Source organism: Squalius cephalus (genome assembly GCF_949319135.1).
Source record: "Squalius cephalus genome assembly, chromosome: 6".
Taxonomy (NCBI): Eukaryota; Metazoa; Chordata; class Actinopteri; order Cypriniformes; family Leuciscidae; genus Squalius; species Squalius cephalus.
Genome location: NC_137127.1, coordinates 11,523,852 through 11,546,104, shown reverse-complemented (window position 1 = coordinate 11,546,104; position 22,253 = coordinate 11,523,852). Strand labels below are relative to the sequence as shown.

At 35.7% G+C, this 22,253-nt stretch overlaps 2 protein-coding genes across 3 annotated transcripts in view; one reads left to right on the top strand and one right to left on the bottom strand.

Moving 5' to 3' along the window:
- Positions 1 to 1,040: 1,040 nt before the first annotated feature.
- Positions 1,041 to 4,348, bottom strand: fam169b (family with sequence similarity 169 member B; the record flags this gene model as incomplete). Of its 2 annotated transcripts, XM_079874996.1 has the most annotated exons (10): positions 1,041 to 1,421; positions 1,463 to 1,556; positions 1,685 to 1,755; positions 1,969 to 2,097; positions 2,916 to 3,098; positions 3,178 to 3,352; positions 3,472 to 3,557; positions 3,642 to 3,744; positions 3,862 to 3,986; positions 4,267 to 4,323. In XM_079874996.1, coding segments are annotated over 10 exons (1,005 nt in total). In that variant the 3' UTR covers positions 1,041 to 1,419. The 2 variants fall into 2 exon arrangements, with proteins under 2 accessions (XP_079731122.1, XP_079731121.1); XM_079874995.1 differs by having other exon boundaries at positions 1,041 to 1,556; positions 4,267 to 4,348.
- A 5,252-nt stretch (positions 4,349 to 9,600) lies between these two features.
- The window catches only part of igf1ra (insulin-like growth factor 1a receptor), a 97,116-nt gene continuing 84,463 nt past the window's right edge, over positions 9,601 to 22,253 (top strand). The window contains 1 exon segment of the mRNA XM_079875102.1: positions 9,601 to 10,547. Coding sequence (XP_079731228.1) covers positions 10,454 to 10,547 — 94 coding nt within the window. The 5' untranslated portion in view covers positions 9,601 to 10,453.

Genomic DNA, 22,253 nt, shown 5'->3' with positions numbered 1-22,253 from the left:
CTGAATAAGAAGCAATCAAACACACACACACACAGAAAAAACATACAACGCGGTGAGCGCGCTAAATACAAAAACATCTCCCAGCATCGTTTCTTTTTGGATATAAACACTCAAAAGGGATATCGGACATGACAATCACAACCTCGAACGTCATTGACCACCTCTAAAAGTAAGCTATGGCTTGTTTAACCTGTCTGTTTTACAATATTTCCAGAATATTGGCGCGATTGCAAATGTGATAATGACTTTAAACAAAGAGTAAATATTGTGATGTGACATTTTAGATGTAGGCTAATATTGTAAATATTCTCTGTTTTTGCTCTATTTCTCCAATGACAATAGTTCCAAACAAGCCTCAGAAAGAGTTATGCGTATCTGAACGAATCCGGGGTTTTTGTGATTCAGTGAGCAAGTTGCTTAGTTCCAGAATGAATCTGCCGTTTTGAACGAATCAGTTGAATGAACGCTTCTATGACTCGTTCATTAAGTCGGTGATTTGGCGCCACCTACTGGCGGTTTTAATTTCATAATTAAAAAAATATAATTAATTATTTTTTCGCATCTAATTTTTTCTATATTAAAATGATTATATTTAAATCATTAATCTCATAACATAGTTGGAACATAGTTGTAAAAAAAAAATGCCTCTGGAAATCAATTTAAGGGGTCAAATATTGGCTCTTAAGGTGAAAGTTAATGTCTGCCGGTGATATTCCATAAAAAATACATATAAGCAAAGTTAAACATATGACATTTCCTATAAAACCAATGTAATTAATGCATCACACTTGTGAATTTACCTACAAATGTTTTATCTTCAACATTTTTCGTATAATTGTTATTATAATTGGTGGTGGTTGAGGAGATTCCCCCCTTCTATGTAAAAGCGCTTTGAGTACCCAGAAAAGCGCTATATAAATGTAACAAATAATAATAATAATTCCAAATTTTGATAATCATAAATACATGCTATAATAAATTATATGAATATTATTAATATTACAATATAAATGTATAAGAAAGGTAATCATTTCTGAGGGAAAAAATAAATAAGGTTGAGGCCAATATAAACTACTTTTTTTCTGTTTGGTATTGCAACTTGACTTCGACTTGACTTGATCCTTAGCAGGACTCGACTTGACTTGCTTGAAGTGAACCACTGACTTGTCTTGACTTGACTTGGTTTGTGTGTACTGCGACTTAGACTTGCTTGAGACTTGATGGTAGGGGACTTGAGACTTACTTGTGACTTGAACGTGTGTGACTTACTCCCACCTCTGCTCTATGGTAATAAAGATCAACCCATAAAGCATTACATATTTTTATTTAGAATTTGCCCATATCTACATCCTTGTAGTGATGCATCTTGAATATTTGGGCTCTCTGTTATGGCTTTCAAAGGACATTGCCTGTCTGAGATCTTTCTGGACACATGAGTGTTAAGGCCGGGCTTTTTTAAAGCAAATCCCTGTGTTGGACTGATCTGCTGGTCGCTTCTTTTCCGAGCTTGATGTGTCTTTGAGACTGACTGATGAGCCACATTGTTGCAGAATTCCCTGTAGAAATGAGTAAGACAACAAAGAATGATTCATTTTATTATTATATTTGAACGGAGAACAACTTACGGTAACAGGCAGTAAATGGTCACTAGATAAGCTTATATAAACGCAAGATAACATCATACCTCTTCTTCTAAACCAGCTTCCCTTCTTTCGTGACTATATGAGCTGTGTGGACTCTGCTCTGAGTTTCCACCTGTAAAAAGCACCACCTCTGAGATAAAGTGCCCTGATCATTGCAATAACACCCACAAAGTCTCTATAACGCACAATAAAACACAAGTCCAGTAAGTATTTAGAATCAAAACCATTTCCCCAATGCTATGAGTCAAATTATTCATGTCTTGCTTTATTACCAAACCAATGTCAATATCAATATCTGCTGTTTTACTGCAACAAAGAGCCTTACAGTGTTTTGGGAGGTCCCGCATCTGGATATTTAACCACACATTGCGTCTCTGAGCCCATTCACCAGGGGGTTCCACCTCATAAAGACGGTCTCGTTCTTCTTTGTGGATCCCGAGATACTTCTTGCAAACTGTAAACAATTATTTAAAGAAGTTGTGCAAGCTTTAGGTACCAGGCTTCCATTACATCAATAATAACAGATAAGAGTGGTTTTATTAACATCCAGTGAAACCACTGTTATCAGTTCAATGTAAACTATTGATTTCGCATGCACACGGAACAGTAATTAAGGAATTTTCTTACAGTTGTCACTCCCAAAACGTAGCAGTTATGTAGATAGTCTATATGATATAACTGGATTTTGTTTTAGAAAAATCCTGTAACTCTTGTCTGCTTTGGTTTGACTGAACTCTAGTGTTCATTCATAAGGTACACTACTATTGTAAAGTTTGGGGTCAGTAAGATTTTATATATATAAAAGTAAATTAATACTTTTATTTAGCAAGAATGCATTACATTTGTCAAAAGTGACAGTAAAAACATATACAATGCTACAATTTCTATTTCAAATAAATGCAATTATTTCGAATCTATTCATCAAATAATAATAAAAAAAAATTTATCATGTTTTGCACAAAAATAATAAAATAATAAAAGATAATAATAAGAAATGTTTTGAGCACCAAATCAGCATAATACGCTGATTTCTGAAGGATCATGTGACACTAAAGACTGGAGTAATGATGCTGAAAATTCAGCTTTGCCATCAGGAATACATTACATTTTAAAATATATTAAAATAGAAAACAGTTCTTTTAAATTGTAATAATATTTCACATTATTACCGGATTGTATAGTATTTTTATCAAATAAATGCAGCCTTGGAGGAGAGAAAAACATAAAAAAATCTTACAGACCCCAAACTTTTGACCGTTAGTGTGTACATACCTCCATACATGCCAGGAGACATAGGAAAGCTAATTCCCAGAATGCCCTCGGAGGGTTGGGACAAACAGAAATCCTCCAGCATCTGTAAAGCAAGCCCGGTCCTTCTCCAGTGAGAGCGAACAAACACAGTGTCCAGCACAGGGAGCTGATAACTCTGACCAGTGCAGCCGTCACACAGGCTGCCTATGAAAAAAACAACACAATAAACCTTTTTTTTTTTCTAAATCTACACCAAATTTCTAAGCATGCAAAAGGAAATTACCCTTTATTTTGACAGTGTAAAACCCAACCGCCTCTCCATTTTGCCAGAGAATTTTGCCATGTTCCCACAAGGAATAGGCAGAAAAATATAGGTCTTCTCCAAGAGGCCTTTCCAGAATTCCAAATATAACTTGACTGAGCAGGAATAGCACAACTCTCTCCATCACTGACTCCACCTGGGATGACAAGAACTGTCAGAGCTCTCCTGGAAATGGTGACAATGTTGAACATCATGACATTTCTGCTCAAAACATTGCTAAATGAAAGAAAGTTTACCAAACTAAGTGCTACTCACTAACACAAGTCCACGTCTTGATTTGTTCGATGTCTTCAAAACGTCACCAACAGGCCACCATTTGCCTTGCAAGTACACAGCAACCACTAAAAGTATAGGCTATATATTATCCAAATGTAGTAGGATGACACAAAACAATATTAAGAGGGGAAACGTAGCATTCTCTGGACCTTGTGTTTCATCCTCAGGTGTGTGGAGAGCAAGAATAAAATGTGATAAATCACCATCTCTCAGAAATGCAAGCCGACCAATGTTCTCACAGGTTACTTCCACCTGTTATCACAAATATCACGAATTTAAATAATAACTGGCATTATTGCTGATTAGGTAGGCAACTCTCAAAATTTGTACACTAAATTCTGTATTGCATGCAAGTGTATTTCCTCTCACTTTCTCTCCATGAGGAAGGGTGAAAAGCCCAGCACCATCTGACTGAACACTGGACAGGTATTCGTCACATCCTGTGCTCAGCTCGCTGTAATTCTGCACTGGTAGATCCACAGGATAGTGTTTCACTGGGGAAAAAAACGACATTTGACATATTTACACAATCAATAACACGAGTTTTTAATTCCACGATGGCATTATGGCACACTTTTCAACAAAGTTGAACGACGTCACGTGAAATTAGTAGCACTTTATTGATTGTGACAGAACTGCGCTTTGTGACTATTTATAGTCTGTCAGAGAGGCGTATGTTGAAAAGTAATACGAAAGCATGTTTTCATGAAAAACAACCCTTTAAACCACGTTTTAACATAATAAATTTCGGGAATGCTCAAAGGAAGCCCATACCTTTAAAACTATTCTCCAGTTTAGAGTTGGATTCCATTTTAGTTGTTCGACCTTTGAATGTTTCTAAACAGAACAACGCCATCTAGTGACTATGAAAAGGGTGAGGAAAAGAAAATCATTCAATATTTTTTTAATTATTGATTTATTGATTTTTAATTATAGATTTCAGGTCTTCGTGACTACATAGGCGGAGACCTCCTTTTATACTGTAGGCTATATAATTCTGTTGCATTTTAGCCTTAGCACATGCGTGTATCATATTAATGTATTAATCATCATCATCAGGATTTATTTCGGTCCTCATACACATTTTTCTTCAATAAATATAGACAATAATCAAAAAAGTAGACTTATTGTACATACCCACTACCCAAGTGTCACTTTCACTACTTGATTTAATCTCTCTCTCTCTCTCTCTCTCTCTCTCTCTCTCTCTCTCTCTCTCTCTCTCTCTCTCTCTCTAAACAATAACAAACATCTCCCAAAACTAAAAGTTACATATGTATTATACATTCAATTGTAATAACATTAAAAAAATATCATTTTTGAGTTATTTTTTTAACTTTTCCCCCAAAGTGAACTAGCCTACACATTCTTAATTCCTTGTCACAGTTTTCCAGAATTTCACCCCTTTGACCAGTAATATATTTTTTATTTGTACTTGCCATATGCTTACATTGCACACCCATTACAGTCAAAAACTGTATGTTAGACAAAACTGTATTTACTGTATAGCCTACAAAAATATTTTATAATGAATGTTCAAATGTATACACTACACATCAAGCTCCCCCCCCCCCCTATCAAATTTAAGCATTTAAGGTATAAAAAAAAAAAAAAATAAAAACACCATCCAGTAGTTACAATGTCAACAAAACAAATTCCAAACAGTGATTGAGAGGCAGTGTTGCTATGTCCAGTTTTTACACTGTCCACAAGATGGCGACATCATCATACAAATGTGAAAGAGACATGGAAAAAACATTGAATGCTTTTTTTTTTAAACAAACATGTTCTGAGGCACATTCTTTCCCTGCAAAAACATGTTTTAACAGCTAATAGTATAATAAGAACAAAAATGCACAGAAGGTTTGAAAACAAAAACAAGCAAAATAATATATATTTTTTCTCATTCTCCATAGTTTTTTTATACATACATTCTTTCAAATTGTACAATAACTGTTAATTAAAGGGTTACAATCTTATAATATAACCTTTGTTGTTCTAGAACAGCCAGAAATTGCAATAAAAATATCAGGCAAAACTGCATGACCATATTATCAGCATATAAGACACTATATAATTTTTTTTAAATTCTAGTTTGTTTTGATGAGAGCCTTGATGTTTCATTTAATACAAATGCACTGTTCTTTGCAGTGAGCTCCTTTTGACCTCGTTTTACTCTTCTTAAAACTGCAGTCATGCTACTGTACACTTTCAGTCTCTCCTGCTATGGAAAATGCATTCTGCGTCCGTTTTATTCCCATCTCTCTTCATCTCCATTACCCATAAACCACTAACTTCCCACTGAGAAATTGCAGACATTTCTGAAATTCCTTTCACTAGGAAAGGCTAGCTTGGATTGTTAAATATGATTTTGTAAAGCTGAGAGAGGAGGAGAGATTTTGTAAAGATAAAATCAGTTTATCCTTTAAAAGGGATTGACTGTGCATTGGCATGAGAGTAAATACTGCAACAAAGCAAATTAGGCAAAAGACTTTAAATGCAAATCACCTACATGGTTTCTGTTGAAGATGTAAAACAGGATCTAGCTTTGCATATCAGTGAGTTTCATACTTGTTTTCCTTCCTTGCTTTGTCATCAGGCTGTTTTTGTAACCCATGCGGGATTCCTTGAGTTTCTTCAATCTGTGTCACATGAACAGACATTACAAGAGGATTATGACATTGGCCTTGGCTATGCTGAACCCTGGCCTACTTTGTAAAGATGACACTGACAAAAAAAAGAAAAAAAAAAAGCCATTCTCACTTGTCTAGACTAGATTATCATGCAACATAAACATATGGTCAACAACAAATATGAAATGAAAGGCAACTCAATATGTATTTTTTTAAGCTTAGCATTTAAACATTAAGTTTAAAAATGGTTATAAATATGGCACAAAAAAAAAATCTTATTCTCAACATGAAGTTTAGGGTTTCTTTTTTATTATAAAGTTGTGTATGTAAAACACATTTAATCAAAGTCGTTAAATTATGATTAGGGCTGTCAAACGATTAATCGCGATTAATCGCATCCAAAATAAAAGTTTGTTTTTACATAATACGTGTGTGTGTACGGTGTATGATTATTTTCTATATATAAACACACACACATGCATGTATATATTTAAGAAATATTTGCATGTATATACTGTGTATATATATTTATATTATATATAATTTATATTATATATAAATATTTTATATATAAATAACACATTTTCTTAAATATATATATGCATGTGTGTGTATTTATATATAGAAAATAATTATACTCCGTACACAGACATAAATTATGTAAACACAAACTTTTATTTTGGATGCAATTAATCGCGATTAATCGTTTGACAGCCCTAATTATGATGCAACAGAAACTTTTTAATGTCAATCAATAGAACACTGTAAAAAAGAGTTGCTGCCTTAAATTTCTAAGTACAATCAACTTAAATGTGTAAGTCATTTCAACTTAAATTATTTGCTTCAGTAATGTAAAAATGTGAGTTGTCATATATATATTTTTTTACAGTGAAGATGGATATATAGCCATAGTAAATTCATGGTTGATTATCTGAAGCTCAGGAGGAACCGCTAATAGATCATTCCAGCTAAGCTTTTTAGTGGCAACACAACAATCCAATTGATGAATCAAGGTTCATGCCATCCAAAAGAAGAGCTGACCTGCGTGTTGTCTTAGACTGCTACGCTTACAATGACTCAGTTTAGTCTTTTAAAATGCAGAGATATACTGTTTAGTAAGGTCAGAATGATGTATCATGCAAAAAAAAAAAAAAAGAGAGATTTGTTTTCTATTTGAATATTGCAGCAAACACATTCTGTGGAAAGTTTCCCCTCTCAAAATGTTTACCCAAACAGCCCAGACATAAGGAATGTCTCAACTATTATTTACAAAAGAGGAGGAAACGAATACTTGATGGTCAGTGCTCATCTGCAATAAAAATGTTTGGCTCCCGGTTTTGCGTGTGACAACAATAATAATTGTGATCAAACCAAGCTGCTCCGCAAGAAAAAACAAACTTGTTGCACCCCTCCTGCGGTATATGCTATTTTCTCTCACATGCCTTGACGCTCCCTTCGTTTTCAGCTTTATGTTTTTCAGGAATCTATTTCTGTTCACCCAAACATAATTGTCACCCTCTCCTCTAAATTCCCTTTCCTGTCTGGGCTTAGACAAAATGAGAAACAAACAATGTCATCCCTATTGTCACTTTGCTGGAAATGAAAGGTGAAACCAAAGCAAAGGTCTGAATGGAACGTGAAACTGCATGAGGTCAAATTCATACAGAAACTCACATCAAGGGAGTTTAGCTTTTGGTGACTGCGTGCTCTGCTACAAGGGCTTAACTTTGTTTTGCCAGGACAGAGGTAATCTGGGGCACTATCCTTGTGTTTAAGCTTTGTTTTGAGCAAAAATGCATTTTTGTTTTTTGAAAAAGAAGATCTTTGAAAGGAATGTAGCTCTGCATGTTATCAAGTCTTTTACATGTCTGCTTCCACAATACATGCTCATTAATCAGTCTGAGATATTTCACCAATATCTAAATAAATTCAAAGGAAGTGTCAAAAAGTGTCAGAAAGAACAAAACATTTTGCTGAAGATCTGTTGTACAAATGATCTGGAACTGAAACAGTCTGTGAACATACTGAGGATCGGTTCATGGCCCAATGAGACATGATAAATGCAGCATTTTGACATATGGAGGCGCCAAACACAAAGTTGCATATTAGAAGACACAAGGTCAAGGCGATTTCTCAAAAACAGTCTGAAATATTTTTTGAGTGTGTTTAGACACCTGAAAAAACATTTCATATTTTAAATGCGTTCTATGAATCTAGGCTTGGGTCTCTTTTAATAAGAAAGTTATTGTTATAATGTTGAACAGAGATGACACTGCTTCATCACGAACGGATGAATGGATTGTAATTATAAATCCGTTCCGTCTCTATGAATGAAATTCTACGTCGGATTTTACATTTAGCTGACAAGACTATGTCATTGGCAAAATATGTGCACTTCTAAAATGTGGACCTGGCTAACTTTTTTAATTTAATATAGCGAATTGATTTCAAATCGTTATCACTGCAGCTAAAATATGAAGATTATAAAAACCAATGCATTCATTTATAAATCTACATAAATTAATTCGCCTTAACAGCTCAGTGTAGCCTACCAGAGAGACAAAGTGCAATTTACCTTCCAGGGTTCATTGATTTGGAATTAAATAGGACTGAGTAGAGGCTACTGAAAATAGTTGGTATTGTTAATCTAAATAAACGAATTATCGTTTAATAAAAAATCAGTATGCCATAATTGCATAATTCCGACGTGTTTGGTTATTATTATCATAAAGTAATATATTCGCTTTACTCACACTATATGCTCAATCTGGTGTTGACGAAACGCGGAACGCATAAAGTCCACATGGATTTAATATTTAATCAGTTTTCCAAGAAATAAACATGGTGCCGTTATGACCTAAAAAAAAAAAAAAGCAAACACAGCCAATATTATGACTACCGTTTTTTAAAAGTTTGTTGTGGTAATCTATCTATCTATCTATCTATCTATCTACACTGTAAAAGTATTGTACTGTTTTAAGTAGGCTACTTAACTTGTAACAAGTAACTTTTTATTAGTAAAATTTACTTTAGTAAAATTTTTAAGTAATTTCAACTTAAATTACATTAAACTGCCTTTTTTTTAAGGAAAATTGCATTATCATAACTTATTGATATACATTTTCTACAGTGTATCTATCTATCTCCTGTCTTGCCGTTTGCACATCTCTATCTCCTGTCTTGCCGTTTGCACATCTCTGTTAAGAAAGCTTTCAATTTCAAATTAGGATGATTCCACTTAGCCTATACAAATAAAATAACATAATTATTCTTCAAATAGGCTATTATATGACAGATCTGGTATTGGCATATATTTAGTCTATGTTAGGCCTATATTATTTGTAAATAACAGTGTATTGTAAAATCATTATTGTTACGATTTTCTTGAATTAAGCTTAAAAAAAGAAACATTTTCCTGTCACCTTGACATTTGGCGCAGACATGGTTGGTTTAGGAGTCCAGTCCATGTTTTGGGATTCTCTCACTGCTTGGCGTGTTTCTCTGTGAGAGAAGCCGAGTTTTGTTTACAGCGGTGATTCTACTGAGCGGAGACCGTCAGAAGAGTCGTGGACGCCGCCGTGTAGACTTGAGAATCAAACATTAGCCTCACAAGCTATTTATATCTCACAGTTCTTGATTTTTACGTTGCGGAAAACCAAAACCTACGCTCGGGAGCTGCTCACTCTTGCACTTCGACAGAATTATTTTTTTTTCCTACCGCAAAACAGACCGACCATGAGAGCGCGTGAAGACGGTAGGGGAGGGTGAGAGCAGTTGGTGAAACCATTTTTGTCCTGGCGGATATTTTGGATCCAGCCCTGTCGGGAGGCTTTCATTCATACATAAAATACGCTATCCGAGTTGTCAAGCTCTTTGAACGTGACCTCAGAATTCCTCCGTACATCAGTATAGCGTAATTCATCACACACTGGCATAGGCACGTTCACACAAGGTGTTTTTGTTGGAAGAGAAACCGCTCGTTTCTCTGGCTGTACTGCGCGCGTCCCTCTCGGGTTTTCAAGAAATGGAGGCAGAAGATGCAAATTATCGGTCGAGTAAAATTCGTAGCTACGACACGATTGCATCATTTAATTGCTGGCAAGAATAACAGAATGTTTTAATTGATCTTAATGTTTCCATTAAAGAAAAATTACATTACCAGTTATCTTTTATCTACTCCCTCCTCGCCTCCCGTTATCTTTACGCGTAAAGGAACTAGCTGCTCATCCAAAGCGGATTCTTCTGGACTTTCTGCTTGCGTACAAGAAGAAACGTCGCATTTTGCTGCGGTTTCACCTTTTTATTTTTTGGAAAACTGATTATTAGGAATGAGATCTGGAACAGCGAGGGATGTTCGGACCTTATTTTGGGGACCTGTACTGTTTCTCTCCACCATCTGCCTCTGGTCTGCACATGGAGAAGGTAAATGCCTTAGTCTAATAAGAAAATGACTCCATATATTATCATTGTCTTGTATTATCGAAACCTTGATTTAAATCGCATCACAGTGGTTATGGACTCATGTTATGTCAAGCATGAGTTTAACTGCATGATGCGTTGCTTTGGATGTTCAGGTACAGATATTCAGAAGGGCCTTAAAACGCGACCCAATTTATTATTGAATTATGACCTACTACTAACTTTAAATATTAAAATGTTCCTCATACTAACGCCAAATTTTAGTTTTTTTTTCGTCTTGATGTCTCTAGGCCCATCAGTTGATTGTCGTGACATCGGATGTGTTGTGAGTCTAGTGTGCTTTATGAATTATTCATGAGCTGGATCACGTTGGTATTTAGAGGCTAAGTGAGAATTGGCTTATATAAAGCATTTGCCTATTTAATTACTTCATTTAGTCCACACAGGCTGTAAGGTTAAACCATACACGGTAATATTTAGATTTGCTGAATTCAGTGAGTCAGTCGAGCATCACGCAGTGAAGTAAAGGTGATTGACCATGTGCTTGTTTTAAGTTTCTCAATGTCCTCAGGAGGGTCATACTGGGGAGTTTTGTAACACATTTGGTTTCATGGGCTGTAATTCTGTGCTTGTGTCTCAAAGTTTGATATAAAATTCACATATTTATTCACAACAAACTAGAAATTTAACCGTGTAAATGATTCCAAAAGTCCTGTTTTGTTGATAGAAACCATGAACGTTTGCAGTTCAAATGGTAGACACATAAGAAACATTTGAATTTTAAACGGACAATATAACTGGAAGAAATTAAATTAAATTTGGAAGATGTAGGCTACTACATTAAAAATGAGTCTAACAGTTATAAAAACATCTACTCACAATTGGTAAATAAAGATGATGTATTATCACATTTTGTGCAGCCTTTTTCCAAGCCTTTTAAGCACATGGAAATTGTTACAAACCACCCTGTCTGGACAGACTTGATATTTTTAACCTTTTTTAAATTTTATTTATTTGTATAAATATGTAGCCTAGATGTGAATATTTTATATCAAATTAAGCTGGAGAACATACTGATTTAGATGATATACTAGTTTTGTCATCTAGTGTCCATTAACTCTTTCCTCTCCAGCATTTAAAGAAAAGAAAAAGTCGCCAGCTTTTTGATAATTTTCACAAAAATATCATGTCCCCCAGAATATTTTGTTATATGAATATATCATTATGCAATATACCGAAAGAAAGAACCGTGCCTCTGCTTTTATTCTAGCTTCATGCATTTTTTTATCAACACTTGAATGTGGGCAAGCTTAATAAAAAAAGCAAAATTTTGAGCAAAAAGCTGAGAAAATAGAATTGATGTGTAGAAATGGAGTAGATCAAGTCCACCAACACCCTCAAAGCTTGCACAGTCCTATATCTCGTCCTGGATCGTCATGTTAGGCAGTTTTGTTTTATATGTGATTTAATGTTGGTAATCGTGTTATTTTACATATGCATATGATTACATATATCGCTTGTTTCTGCATCTTCTTCGCATATATTTTGATCAGGAGATTCAGAAAATTTGTAATAAAATTAAATATAACGAATAAAATGGCAGCAATAAAAAGAACTAGCTAGGTTAGCTGATTACCTGAAAGTCCATAGATATCTCCATCAGCTCGTACTGCCGTTAACACTTTCTCTGACAAGCAGATGCAATGAGACCTCTTTTCCTATTTGTTCGTGATGTTCACATTTCACATACACATTTACTGTCCTACCTTAAAATAGTTTTTTGTTTGTTTTGGGATTAAGGCTTAAAGGGACAGTTCATCCAAAAATGATCATTCTGTAATTTTCTCACCCTGTATGATTTTCTGTCTTCTGTGAATCACAAAAAAGGCAGATGTTAAGCAGAATTACAGTCTCAGTCACCACCATTCACTTTCATTGTATGAAAAAGATGCAGTGAAAGTGAATGCTGTCAGCTGTTATCATCGATTTTTTTTGTGTGTTTCACAGAATTGCACTACTTTAATGTTAAACACTTCAGAGAATGAGATAAAAAGTTCATTTATATTTCATGGTCGAAATAAGCGAAAGTTTCGTTGGCTGAGAGACTGCAGTGTCCGAGCATTTTGGCTAACTGAATTCAGTCTCTGTCACGGTCACAGCACACGATAAGAGATGATCCGATAAAAAAACTTAGTCAAGACGGCAAACCTGAAAACGAAATAAATCCCCATCGTTTGCTTTATCACCTCAAATTGGACTAACATATTTATGTGAAAACGAAACATCCAACCCTGTGGGTTTGGTCTGGCAAGGTTTGATTACATTATTATATTGGTAAAATTCAAATTGTTTGTAACCTTTGGATAAAACAAATATTTATTGGATTACAATCAGATTTAGACTTAGTGATTTTGTTTTTGGAATAAGCCCAAGGGAGACTACAAAAATGAGTTTTGTGTCGTGTGGCTTTTTCCAAAGCATATTCATGTATGGTTTTGTGTATTTTACTATAATTACACACAGAGATTCTTTGTACCGGTGTCTTGGATGTCATTTATTTGTTAGTGATAACATCGTGTTTCACAAGGAAGAAAGGAGAATGAGATAACATGTTATTCCTGCTGTCAATTTTCATGTCTTTCCACAGTTTTAAAACATCTTATGGTTGGCGGATGTAGTTGTAATGTTTATGCAGCTTAAGGATCATCAAATACCTAATTGTGATTGTGCGGGGGCTGCATTGTAGCATAATGAAGGTGGGCCATTCTTGGGTTTAAACTCCCATTTACATTCAAAAGGAGTTAGGACGCAATTCAAGGCCATTGACCGGAGTGGCCAGTCCCACATCCAGGCCACTGTGAATGTCAGGGGGGTCTGTTTCTCAGCACCCTGCAGAGACCAGGACCACTGGCCCTATACAGAGAGGCTTGTGTGGGGGGGAAGCTCTCACTCTTGGACTCCATCATTGCATTGTCCCGTCTGTCTCTTTCTCATAAAGTGTTGCAAAGACACTCCACTGACAAACTGACTTTAATCAGGGCAAAACTGGTTTCATACTTCTCCACTCCTTGTTTTGTGTCAATTTGTCCATTTTGATGTCATTGATTTGATGTTTTCTGACTTTAAAGGGCTGATTAGAGATTAACTCTTTCATTTAGGCTGGGTATATTGTGATTAAACAAGCAAGGATAGAAACAAATTGTAGGACACTGGCTAAATAATCAGTTTATGAAGAAGGTTTATATTTTTTGTAATACTACATGTTTGGTTATTTGATGTTTTCAGTAGGGATGGCCAATAAGATAAATTCAGATAAATTCTGGCCAATATCAATAAGGTGATAGTTTTTTAAAATAATTATTATAAATGGCTGATATTAATATTCTATACTATTTTGCACTAAAACTAAAAATCAGTCATTTTAAATGATACAAGTGAATTTAGGCATCACAACATTGTAATCAACAGTCTATCTATCCATCCATCACCCATCCATCCATCATCTATCTATCTGTCTGTCTCTTTGCACACTTTATGCTTAGTGCACTGCACATTTATTCCTATACTAACTGAAAAGGTTATAAAATATTCCGTACCTAAATCACTAAATTAATGGCCATGCTCCAAGGGAAGTCCTCTTTGGTCTTTTTCATCCTGTTCAGTTTAAAAATCTGGTACGGCTAATAAAATGTAATTTAGCCTCCTTTCAAGTTTCACCACAGTAAACTTTCCATGCCACTTCTTCCAAGTATATGGCAAACAAGCCTCCATGGTCCATTGAGAAAGAGAGGGTGAGCGAGAGGAGAAACATGAGGTTTGAAAATAGAACATGTAAAAATACACGGCAAGGGAAACAGACTTGGTTTTGTTGATTCGAAGACTAGTGAGTTTGTGAATGTTTTATTGGGCTTTAGGCGTTCACACGGACGGCCTCCGGACAGCCTGGCGGCGGAGCGCGAGTCACTGCGTTTGCTGCTGTCAAATGCTGACACAAACTCACACTTTAAAAAAAAACCCAGCGAGGGCCAGCGTTTGTCAGAACTGCACCTCGCACTCCTGAGATGTGTCTTAAAGTCGAGATTAAAAAATAAATTATTCAGTAATACCCACTCCCACATTCACCCCCGTATCTTCACAGGCCTCCACTTGTTGTTAATCTACAGTCATGACTGTATAAAAAGCAGGAGAAAAATGGCTGTCATCGAAGTGAAACATTCAAAAGAGAGAATAGTGGGTGGACTCGAAGTCTTGCACTGTTTATATGATAGCCCACCTTTGCCTACTTCAGTCTGTGGCATTTGATATTCTGGTGTTGCTCATTCTTTTCGTGACTAAGGGTGCCTACGCGTTAGAGTTTTCGCTGCGTCAGATAACGCTCCGAATCCATTGAATTCAACGGGGATGATTTGCGTTGAATTTCAGACTTCTCCTCCTCTTTCAAAACTGCATCCTACTCATGTAACGCTTTCTCTAGTGTGTAATCGCCCTCAGGCTGAGCGAGTCTATTCCTATGACTCAGACGTGCGCCGTAGTGACCAACGCTTCTCTCTCTCTCTCTTCATATTTCTTTATGTCTCCCCATCCCTCGTTCTGGTTCTGCTGAGTTGTGCTTCATCCTCAATGTGGGAGCGTTCGTGCCTTTTCATCCGGTACAGCACTGCGCTCTGAGTCACTCCCGCTGCCCCTGAATCTGTGTCACTGTGCTAGTTCGTGCCTACGTTCGCTGCTGGAGTCAAACGGTCTTAAGGCTTCAGTAAGCAGCCAGATGAGGTATTTGCTTAATTAAATGTTAATTTAAAATAGGTCTGTGTGCAGTGACCACCCGTAGATCATTGAACACAGTGAGTGCGGCGGTTGTACTTGCACTGACAGCTTCACCCTTGTGTGGCTTTTGTTATTTTAAAGGATAGTTCTCCTGAAAATGAAGATCATTTACTCACTCTCATGTTGTTCCAAACCTGTATGACTTTCTTTTGGAACACAAAAGAAGATATTTTGAAAAATATCTGTGGTGTATTTTTGTCCTATAATGAAAGTCAGTGTGACCCAGTGTTGTTTTGGACCCCATTTATCTCTTTAACATCCTTTAAAATATCTGCATTTGTGTTGTGATTCACACAGGTTCAAACTTCAACCCGAATGTGAATAAATCATGAATCATTTTTACTAGGCATGCACAATATACAGTACCATTCAAAAGTTTGGGGGTTGCTTTTTATACTCACATCCAAGGATGCATTTATTTGATCAAAAATACAGCACAAACAGTAATAATGTGAAATATTACTTTCAATTTGAATATATTTTTAATTGTAATTTATTTCTGTGATGACAAAGCTGAATTTTCTGCATTATTACTCCAGTCTTCGTGTGTCACATGATTCTTCTGAAATCATTCTAATATACTAATTTGGTACTCAAGAAACAGTATTATATTATTATAATATTATAATATATATTATTTTAATTATATATAAGAAACATTATTATATAATATAAATCAGTTTTTTTTTTCTTTGATGAATAGTTCAAAAGAACAGCATTTATTTGAAACAGAAACAATCCTTGCTGAATAAAAGAGCATAATTTATTATTCATTAATAATAAAAATCTTTAAATGTATTTTTTATCCATATCGGTTGATATTGGATATTTAATTGATAAAAAAAAAAAAAAAAAAGTATTTAATTTTAATCTTTTTTTTAAAGCACTTTATAAACACTGTTAAATATAATCATTAGCCAATCATAATTTTCCAAAATGCTGTATTCCCTAAAGTCACTTGTAGCATCTAAAACGAATGGCTTTAGTTTAGATTAGTTGTTATTTTTAATTTATTTATACAAAATAGTGTAGAATTTAAATTTCCGCTATTTATCGGTTACCAACAATAACAATTATCAGTATAATATCTGTAAAATCCAGATTTGTTATACTGTTGCATTATTTATTTTTTTACTTTGAGGAAATAGAGGTTTTTAGGATTTTTGAAAGATTCTAGCCGCTCTGTGTGGGTGTGTTTCTGCACTATTAGTTGACCCGTATCTTTCGTAAACCTCTGCCTCAGCAACATACCATGTTGTTCCATCTTTCAGGCAGAGTTTTGCTAGCTGAGAATGCGAGGGGGGGCATAGGTGTTGTATTACTAGTTGGGCTCTGACATATGAGCTGGTGCTTTTGAAGTGAGGGCTATTGAAGGGAAGTGTAGCACCAGACCAGTGGTCAGATGACTTCCAGCATGTGGGGGATTAAACAGCAGTTGAGGTGGCAGGTGTGAGCGCTGCAGAGCACAAACCAGGATCTTGGTCGTGCTCCCCTGTGCCCCCTTACTGCGGGGCTGACTCAGGGCCCCCATCGCAGAGGTCTAATGCAAAGCGCTCTTAGAATTCGGGCCAAGAAAGAGGAATTAACTCTAAATGTCAGCGTTTTGTTGTTTTCCGCAGGAAGGTGCAGGAAATGCACTGCCTATAAGTGCATGTTGAAAGATGTTTGGCTGGTGGCGTTTAAACCTTGGACGAATTCCAAACGGCCTTTTTGCGCCCTTGAAGTGCGTTGCAAGAAGGTGACGCTACTCGAAGGGTCTCAATGAAAGTTAGTTAATGAATCCTTTCACGAAGGGCCTGTTAGTGAAGAGTACATGCTATTGTCACTTTTAAGAAGTAATTTTTTTCTTTTCAAAAAAGATCTATGAAAGAAATGAATGCTTTTATTCAGCAAGGGTGCATTTAAAAGCATGAAAAGTGATAGTAAAGACATTTATAATGATACATATATTTTGATTTCAAATAAATACTTTTCTCTTGAACTTTCTATTCATCAAAGAATGAAACTCATTGTTCATGATTCTAAAATATGCATTTACATTAAAGATTTTTAAAAACACCTTTTTTTAAGCTTTATTTGTCAAGGACCCATATGCTTCCAAACAGTCACATAAGACCGTATGTGACATGCACCCTTCTCACTTCAGTTGCTTTGCATAGTGATGCTCACTTTCAAGTGAAATTGGCTTCTTATCTTGTGTGTGACCAAGCTTTAAAACCAGGAAGAGTTTTGTCACCCAACAATGCTTCACCAGATAACAGTGCAAGTGCGGGAAAACCGCTAAAATAGTGTTGTTTTCCGAGAACGATTACTCCAAGAGATTATCAAAGGTTACTGAAACCACTTTAAGATATGAATCGGTCCCACAAGGGTGGTCATTTTCTTTAGATCACTTTAACAGCTGCAATTAAGACGTACTGTAGTGTGGGGCTTTTGGTTTCAAATAAATTGCTGTGTACTTTTCTCATTTGGAAATAAGATCTGATGGATGGACAAGTGAAGCCAGTAGGTTACAGACTAGATCTCAAGAAAGGCAATAGATAAGTCTTGTTTTTCCCTCGTCTATCCAAGAGGTACAGGGATTCCTGTGGAAGGCCAGCAAAAGGTTATCAAATGTTAACAGCAAGAGTTGGATTTCAGACCATTATTTTTGCAGTGTGGTGTGAAAACCACAGTGAATGAATGACTCTCCTGGGTTACTGTTTGCACCTAGTGAAAGATAAGCACTGTAGGCACTTGTGTTTTGCAGTTGAATTGTGCTGATATTTGGCATTTTTTAATTATCGGCATCAAGTTTGTCTGTTTGGTCGATGTGTCGTAAGGGGGGCTTTTATTTTGACAGCGGGGGGGACTTTTTATCTTTTGAATATCTAATGAACATTTCATTTCACAAACCTTGCAGACTTTGTTGAATCCAGCTCTGAGATCTTCTGAAGTGTGCATTTGTAGACTGCATGAACTAGTCAATTCTGTACATTGCAGTCGGTTTGTCCGAAACGGATGCGGACAGGTGTTCACACAAACTCTAAACCCTTGAAAAAAATCAATATCGGTCGACCACTACAGTTGAATTTTGCGTGCTGGTAAGACAACAATCGCAGGTGACATAAATAAGAGCTGAGCCCATGACCTCTCAGGGAGGATTGGCCAGATAATATGGACTGATTCCTGATGATTATAGCTGAACGCGGAGCTGAGCACAATCCTCTTAGGGAAAATGATTTGAGGACCTTAACACTGCTGCTCACTTGTGAGGTTGTGTGGGAAGGATGTTGAAAGCTTTCCTTTGTATTAAGTTTCTTTCTCTTAAAAAAAATGGAATTAGCTTTTGTGACCATTTCAATTCAAACACACATTTATAATATATCCCAGAGTGCCACTTTACACAATATTAGTTTTGGGCCACGTACGTTATGCAAGTGGGTCATAATGACCGTAATTGTCATTTAATCTGGACCCCAGAGGTTATGATTTGAACAGAATGAATGAATGAATGAGAAATTTATATAGCTCTTTCATATATACTACTGTACACCCAAAGCTTTACAATCATATCAGGGGATCTCTCCTCAACCACCAGTGGAATAAGACACATATGTCCTCACCGATGTACCTTGCAGCCAATGAGTGAATTTCACTTGTGTTTTTGACTACACAGATTCTCAACTCAAGTTGTTATGGTTTGTTTGAGTGGTAGAGACTGACTGATATAAAAAAAATCTCAACTTTAATAAGTATCGTTTAACTTGTAATTGTTTTATTTGTGCATTTTTTTTTTAAATAATGAGAACATTAAATATTATTATTTGTAACTAATAATCACCATCTTTTTTCCATTATAGTTCTCTGTTTTGTCTCTTATGGCCACCAAAGCGGCATTGATTTGATAAAAAAAAACAATAATGTTGTGAAATACAGTTTAAAATATATTTTTTAAAGAGAAATGTATTCCTTTGGCACTCTAGAAATCCTTCTAAAATGCTGATTTTTTGCTCAAGAAACATTTCTTATTAGAAAACAGTTGTGCTGCGTAATATTTTTGTGGAAACCATGGTTAAAAATATTTAGGATTCTTTGATGAATAGAAAGGTCTGCATTTGTTTGAACTAGATTTTTTTTTAACATTATATAATTGTTTTACTATCACTTTTGTTCAATTAAATGCATCCTTGCTGAAAAAAAAGAAAAAAAAACTTTTGGTATTTCTGTAAAATTTATATTATAATAGTCTAATATTTCTGTAGTTTTTCCATGTTATCCCCTGTAGTGTGTTTTTTCTTAAATCAATGTGAATTTTTGTTTATTGATTAATTGATTTAGCTGTAAATGACAGATGAAACCAGAAAAGTCTGTGTGTATGAAAACAAAAGTCTGAAAAAAAAGGAAATGTATGACAATAATAATGGTACTTCATTAATAATAAAACGTACATCAATAAGCACTTTTACACCCCCAATTTGATGTATATTGAGTAAAAATGGGTAAATGGGTCCATTTAGAACATGAACCGACTGGAGAACAAGAAGAAGTCAATATTTTTGTAGGATAATCTTTGAAAACGTGTAGTCCTCCTTTTAGAAGGAAACTGTCCTTTGGGTGCAGACCGGTTGCACTGGATCCTTTACCTGTAAAATCTGACTTTTTGAAAGCAACTCCAACATGACAAGGGTGGAGAAGGGTTCAGATGCTTCTCTGACTGGCTGTGTTTATGGAACAGCCGGATCTTTGGAAAGGGAATAGGAACTGGGTGAGCTCTTTGGCCTTGGATAATCCTTGATGATTCAATGTGGAGGTCAACTGGTGGGCATGTTTGTGTCAGCTGACTTCACGCTTCTTGTGTGGCAGTTTTAGGAGACATGAGACTTTTCAGCATGTTACATGTTTTTTTTTAATCGGTTTCTGAGGCAAAAAGTTTTTTTAAGGTGTGTATGTTTTCCAATTCAAATATCCTTTTAGCTGTTAAATAACCTTTGAGCCATTTTGACATGCTGTCAGGTGTTTTGTGTCACTGCATAAAAACTTCTTCTACTTTCGTGTAACTGACAGACACCATGTCTTTGTCTCTCTCCCACTGTGTGTCTCCCTCTTTGTGTCTTTCCAGACCGCCTGAATTTATTAATGGATCCAACCGGAACTGAGGACTAAAGTTTCTCTTTATCAACAAACAAATTAGTCTTTGTGTGAGTCACTCCGGCTCTCCTCCCTCTCCCGGGATTGTGAAGGAGAAAAAACAAAAAATGCCGCAATGAAACAAAGGAGACATGCAGCTCCATGACTCCCAAGTGCAGCCCTGGGGCATTTGCGATGATACGGGAAAGCAAATGCTATTTTTTTTTCGTGGAGCAATCATTTCCGTTCTAAATTTAGATGAGCGTAATACACTGTCAGGAGCAAATAAAGATCTTTTTTAAACAACACGCTTGCTATTTTTGGCACACCAAACCTCAAATGGGATTTAGATTCATGAAGCGTGTCATTTTCACAGGAAATTCGTGTCAGGAAAAGCGGTTTCCACTCCTGTCAGAATAATGCACAGTAGGCAATCTGAGATTGTTGAAATTTTGACCTTTCTGCATTACTCAAAAGTTCACCATCTTCTGCGTCTCGCAGTGGGCTATTTAGATTGTGGTTGTAAAGAGAGATTGATAAGGTTGTTTCTGTGTGGGACCATGCGTTCTGGCGGCCATGGCTGTTTTTTTGTTGTTGTTGTTTTTTACGTGGCAGGGAGAAACATTTCCATTTGTCTCATGCATGGAGGCTCTGTGATATTGTCTGTCTCTATCAGAGAAGGTGACCTAAGCCTCTCTAAGAACATAAAAGGTTTAGCTAAAGGAGCTCATATGTCAAGAGTATTCTTCTGCTGATCTCCATCCCCTTCTAGGACACCATACATTTGTTTTGTTATTGTTGGATGTGAATTACTCCTCTAACTGTAGATTGTAGTAGGTAAATCTTCTTGACCTTTCATATTGTACCTTTTGTTAGGTTCATGCTACTGTTACTGTTAAGGTTTTGGCATTTGCTTAATATAAATCTTTAGCTTTTCAAAGTATTACGCATGAAAATGTGGATATTGGTCGGCATATAAGGAAAATTCACCTATTTTAGAAGTTCGTGTTGTTGAAGTTACTGTGATTCATTCATGTGTTTCATTTTTGCATTTTCTTTTGACGTCATCATTTTTAATCAAAATCTTCTTGTGAAAACATCAGACTTCTCTCTGGTGACATTTCTTTGGCTTTTCCAATAATTTTATACCCCGCCCCTTCACAATCGACTGCAAGCTCACATTCATTTTTGAGTGGAACGCCAACATTTCAAAATCCATTTCAGAACTGATTGGTAGAACCAAGTTCCTGCCAAATTTTTTTTTTTTTCCTTTTCACTCAGATGTGTCATAATATTGGAAAAGAATCTGTCGCTGCTTCCGTTTCATCACTACTTTAAATCCAATATATCTATAGTTTTTCCCCTGTAGTGTTTTTTTTTTTTTTCTTAAAACAATGGGAATTTTTGTATACTATTGATTCAGCTGTAAATTACCATAAAAGTATTAATTAATCAATCATGGCCTGTGTGTGTGAAAACCAAAGTCTGAAAAATAGGGAAATGCATGAGAATGAAGGTACTTCATTAATAAAATCGAATAAAGATTGAATGCTAGGATGCTAAAGATTTTTTTTTTAAATGGTTATATTGTTATTGGTTGATGATATACAATAGCCTGTGCGGCCTACAGATGTTTCGGCTATTTTAGTTTTTCAGTGATTTTAAAGAGAGAAAAATAACTAGCAGCAACATTGGTATAAAGTGGCAACACAGTCAATCCTAAGAGTGCTACGGTGTCCAAGGGTTATATAGGATAACTTGGCAGATCCCTTCTAA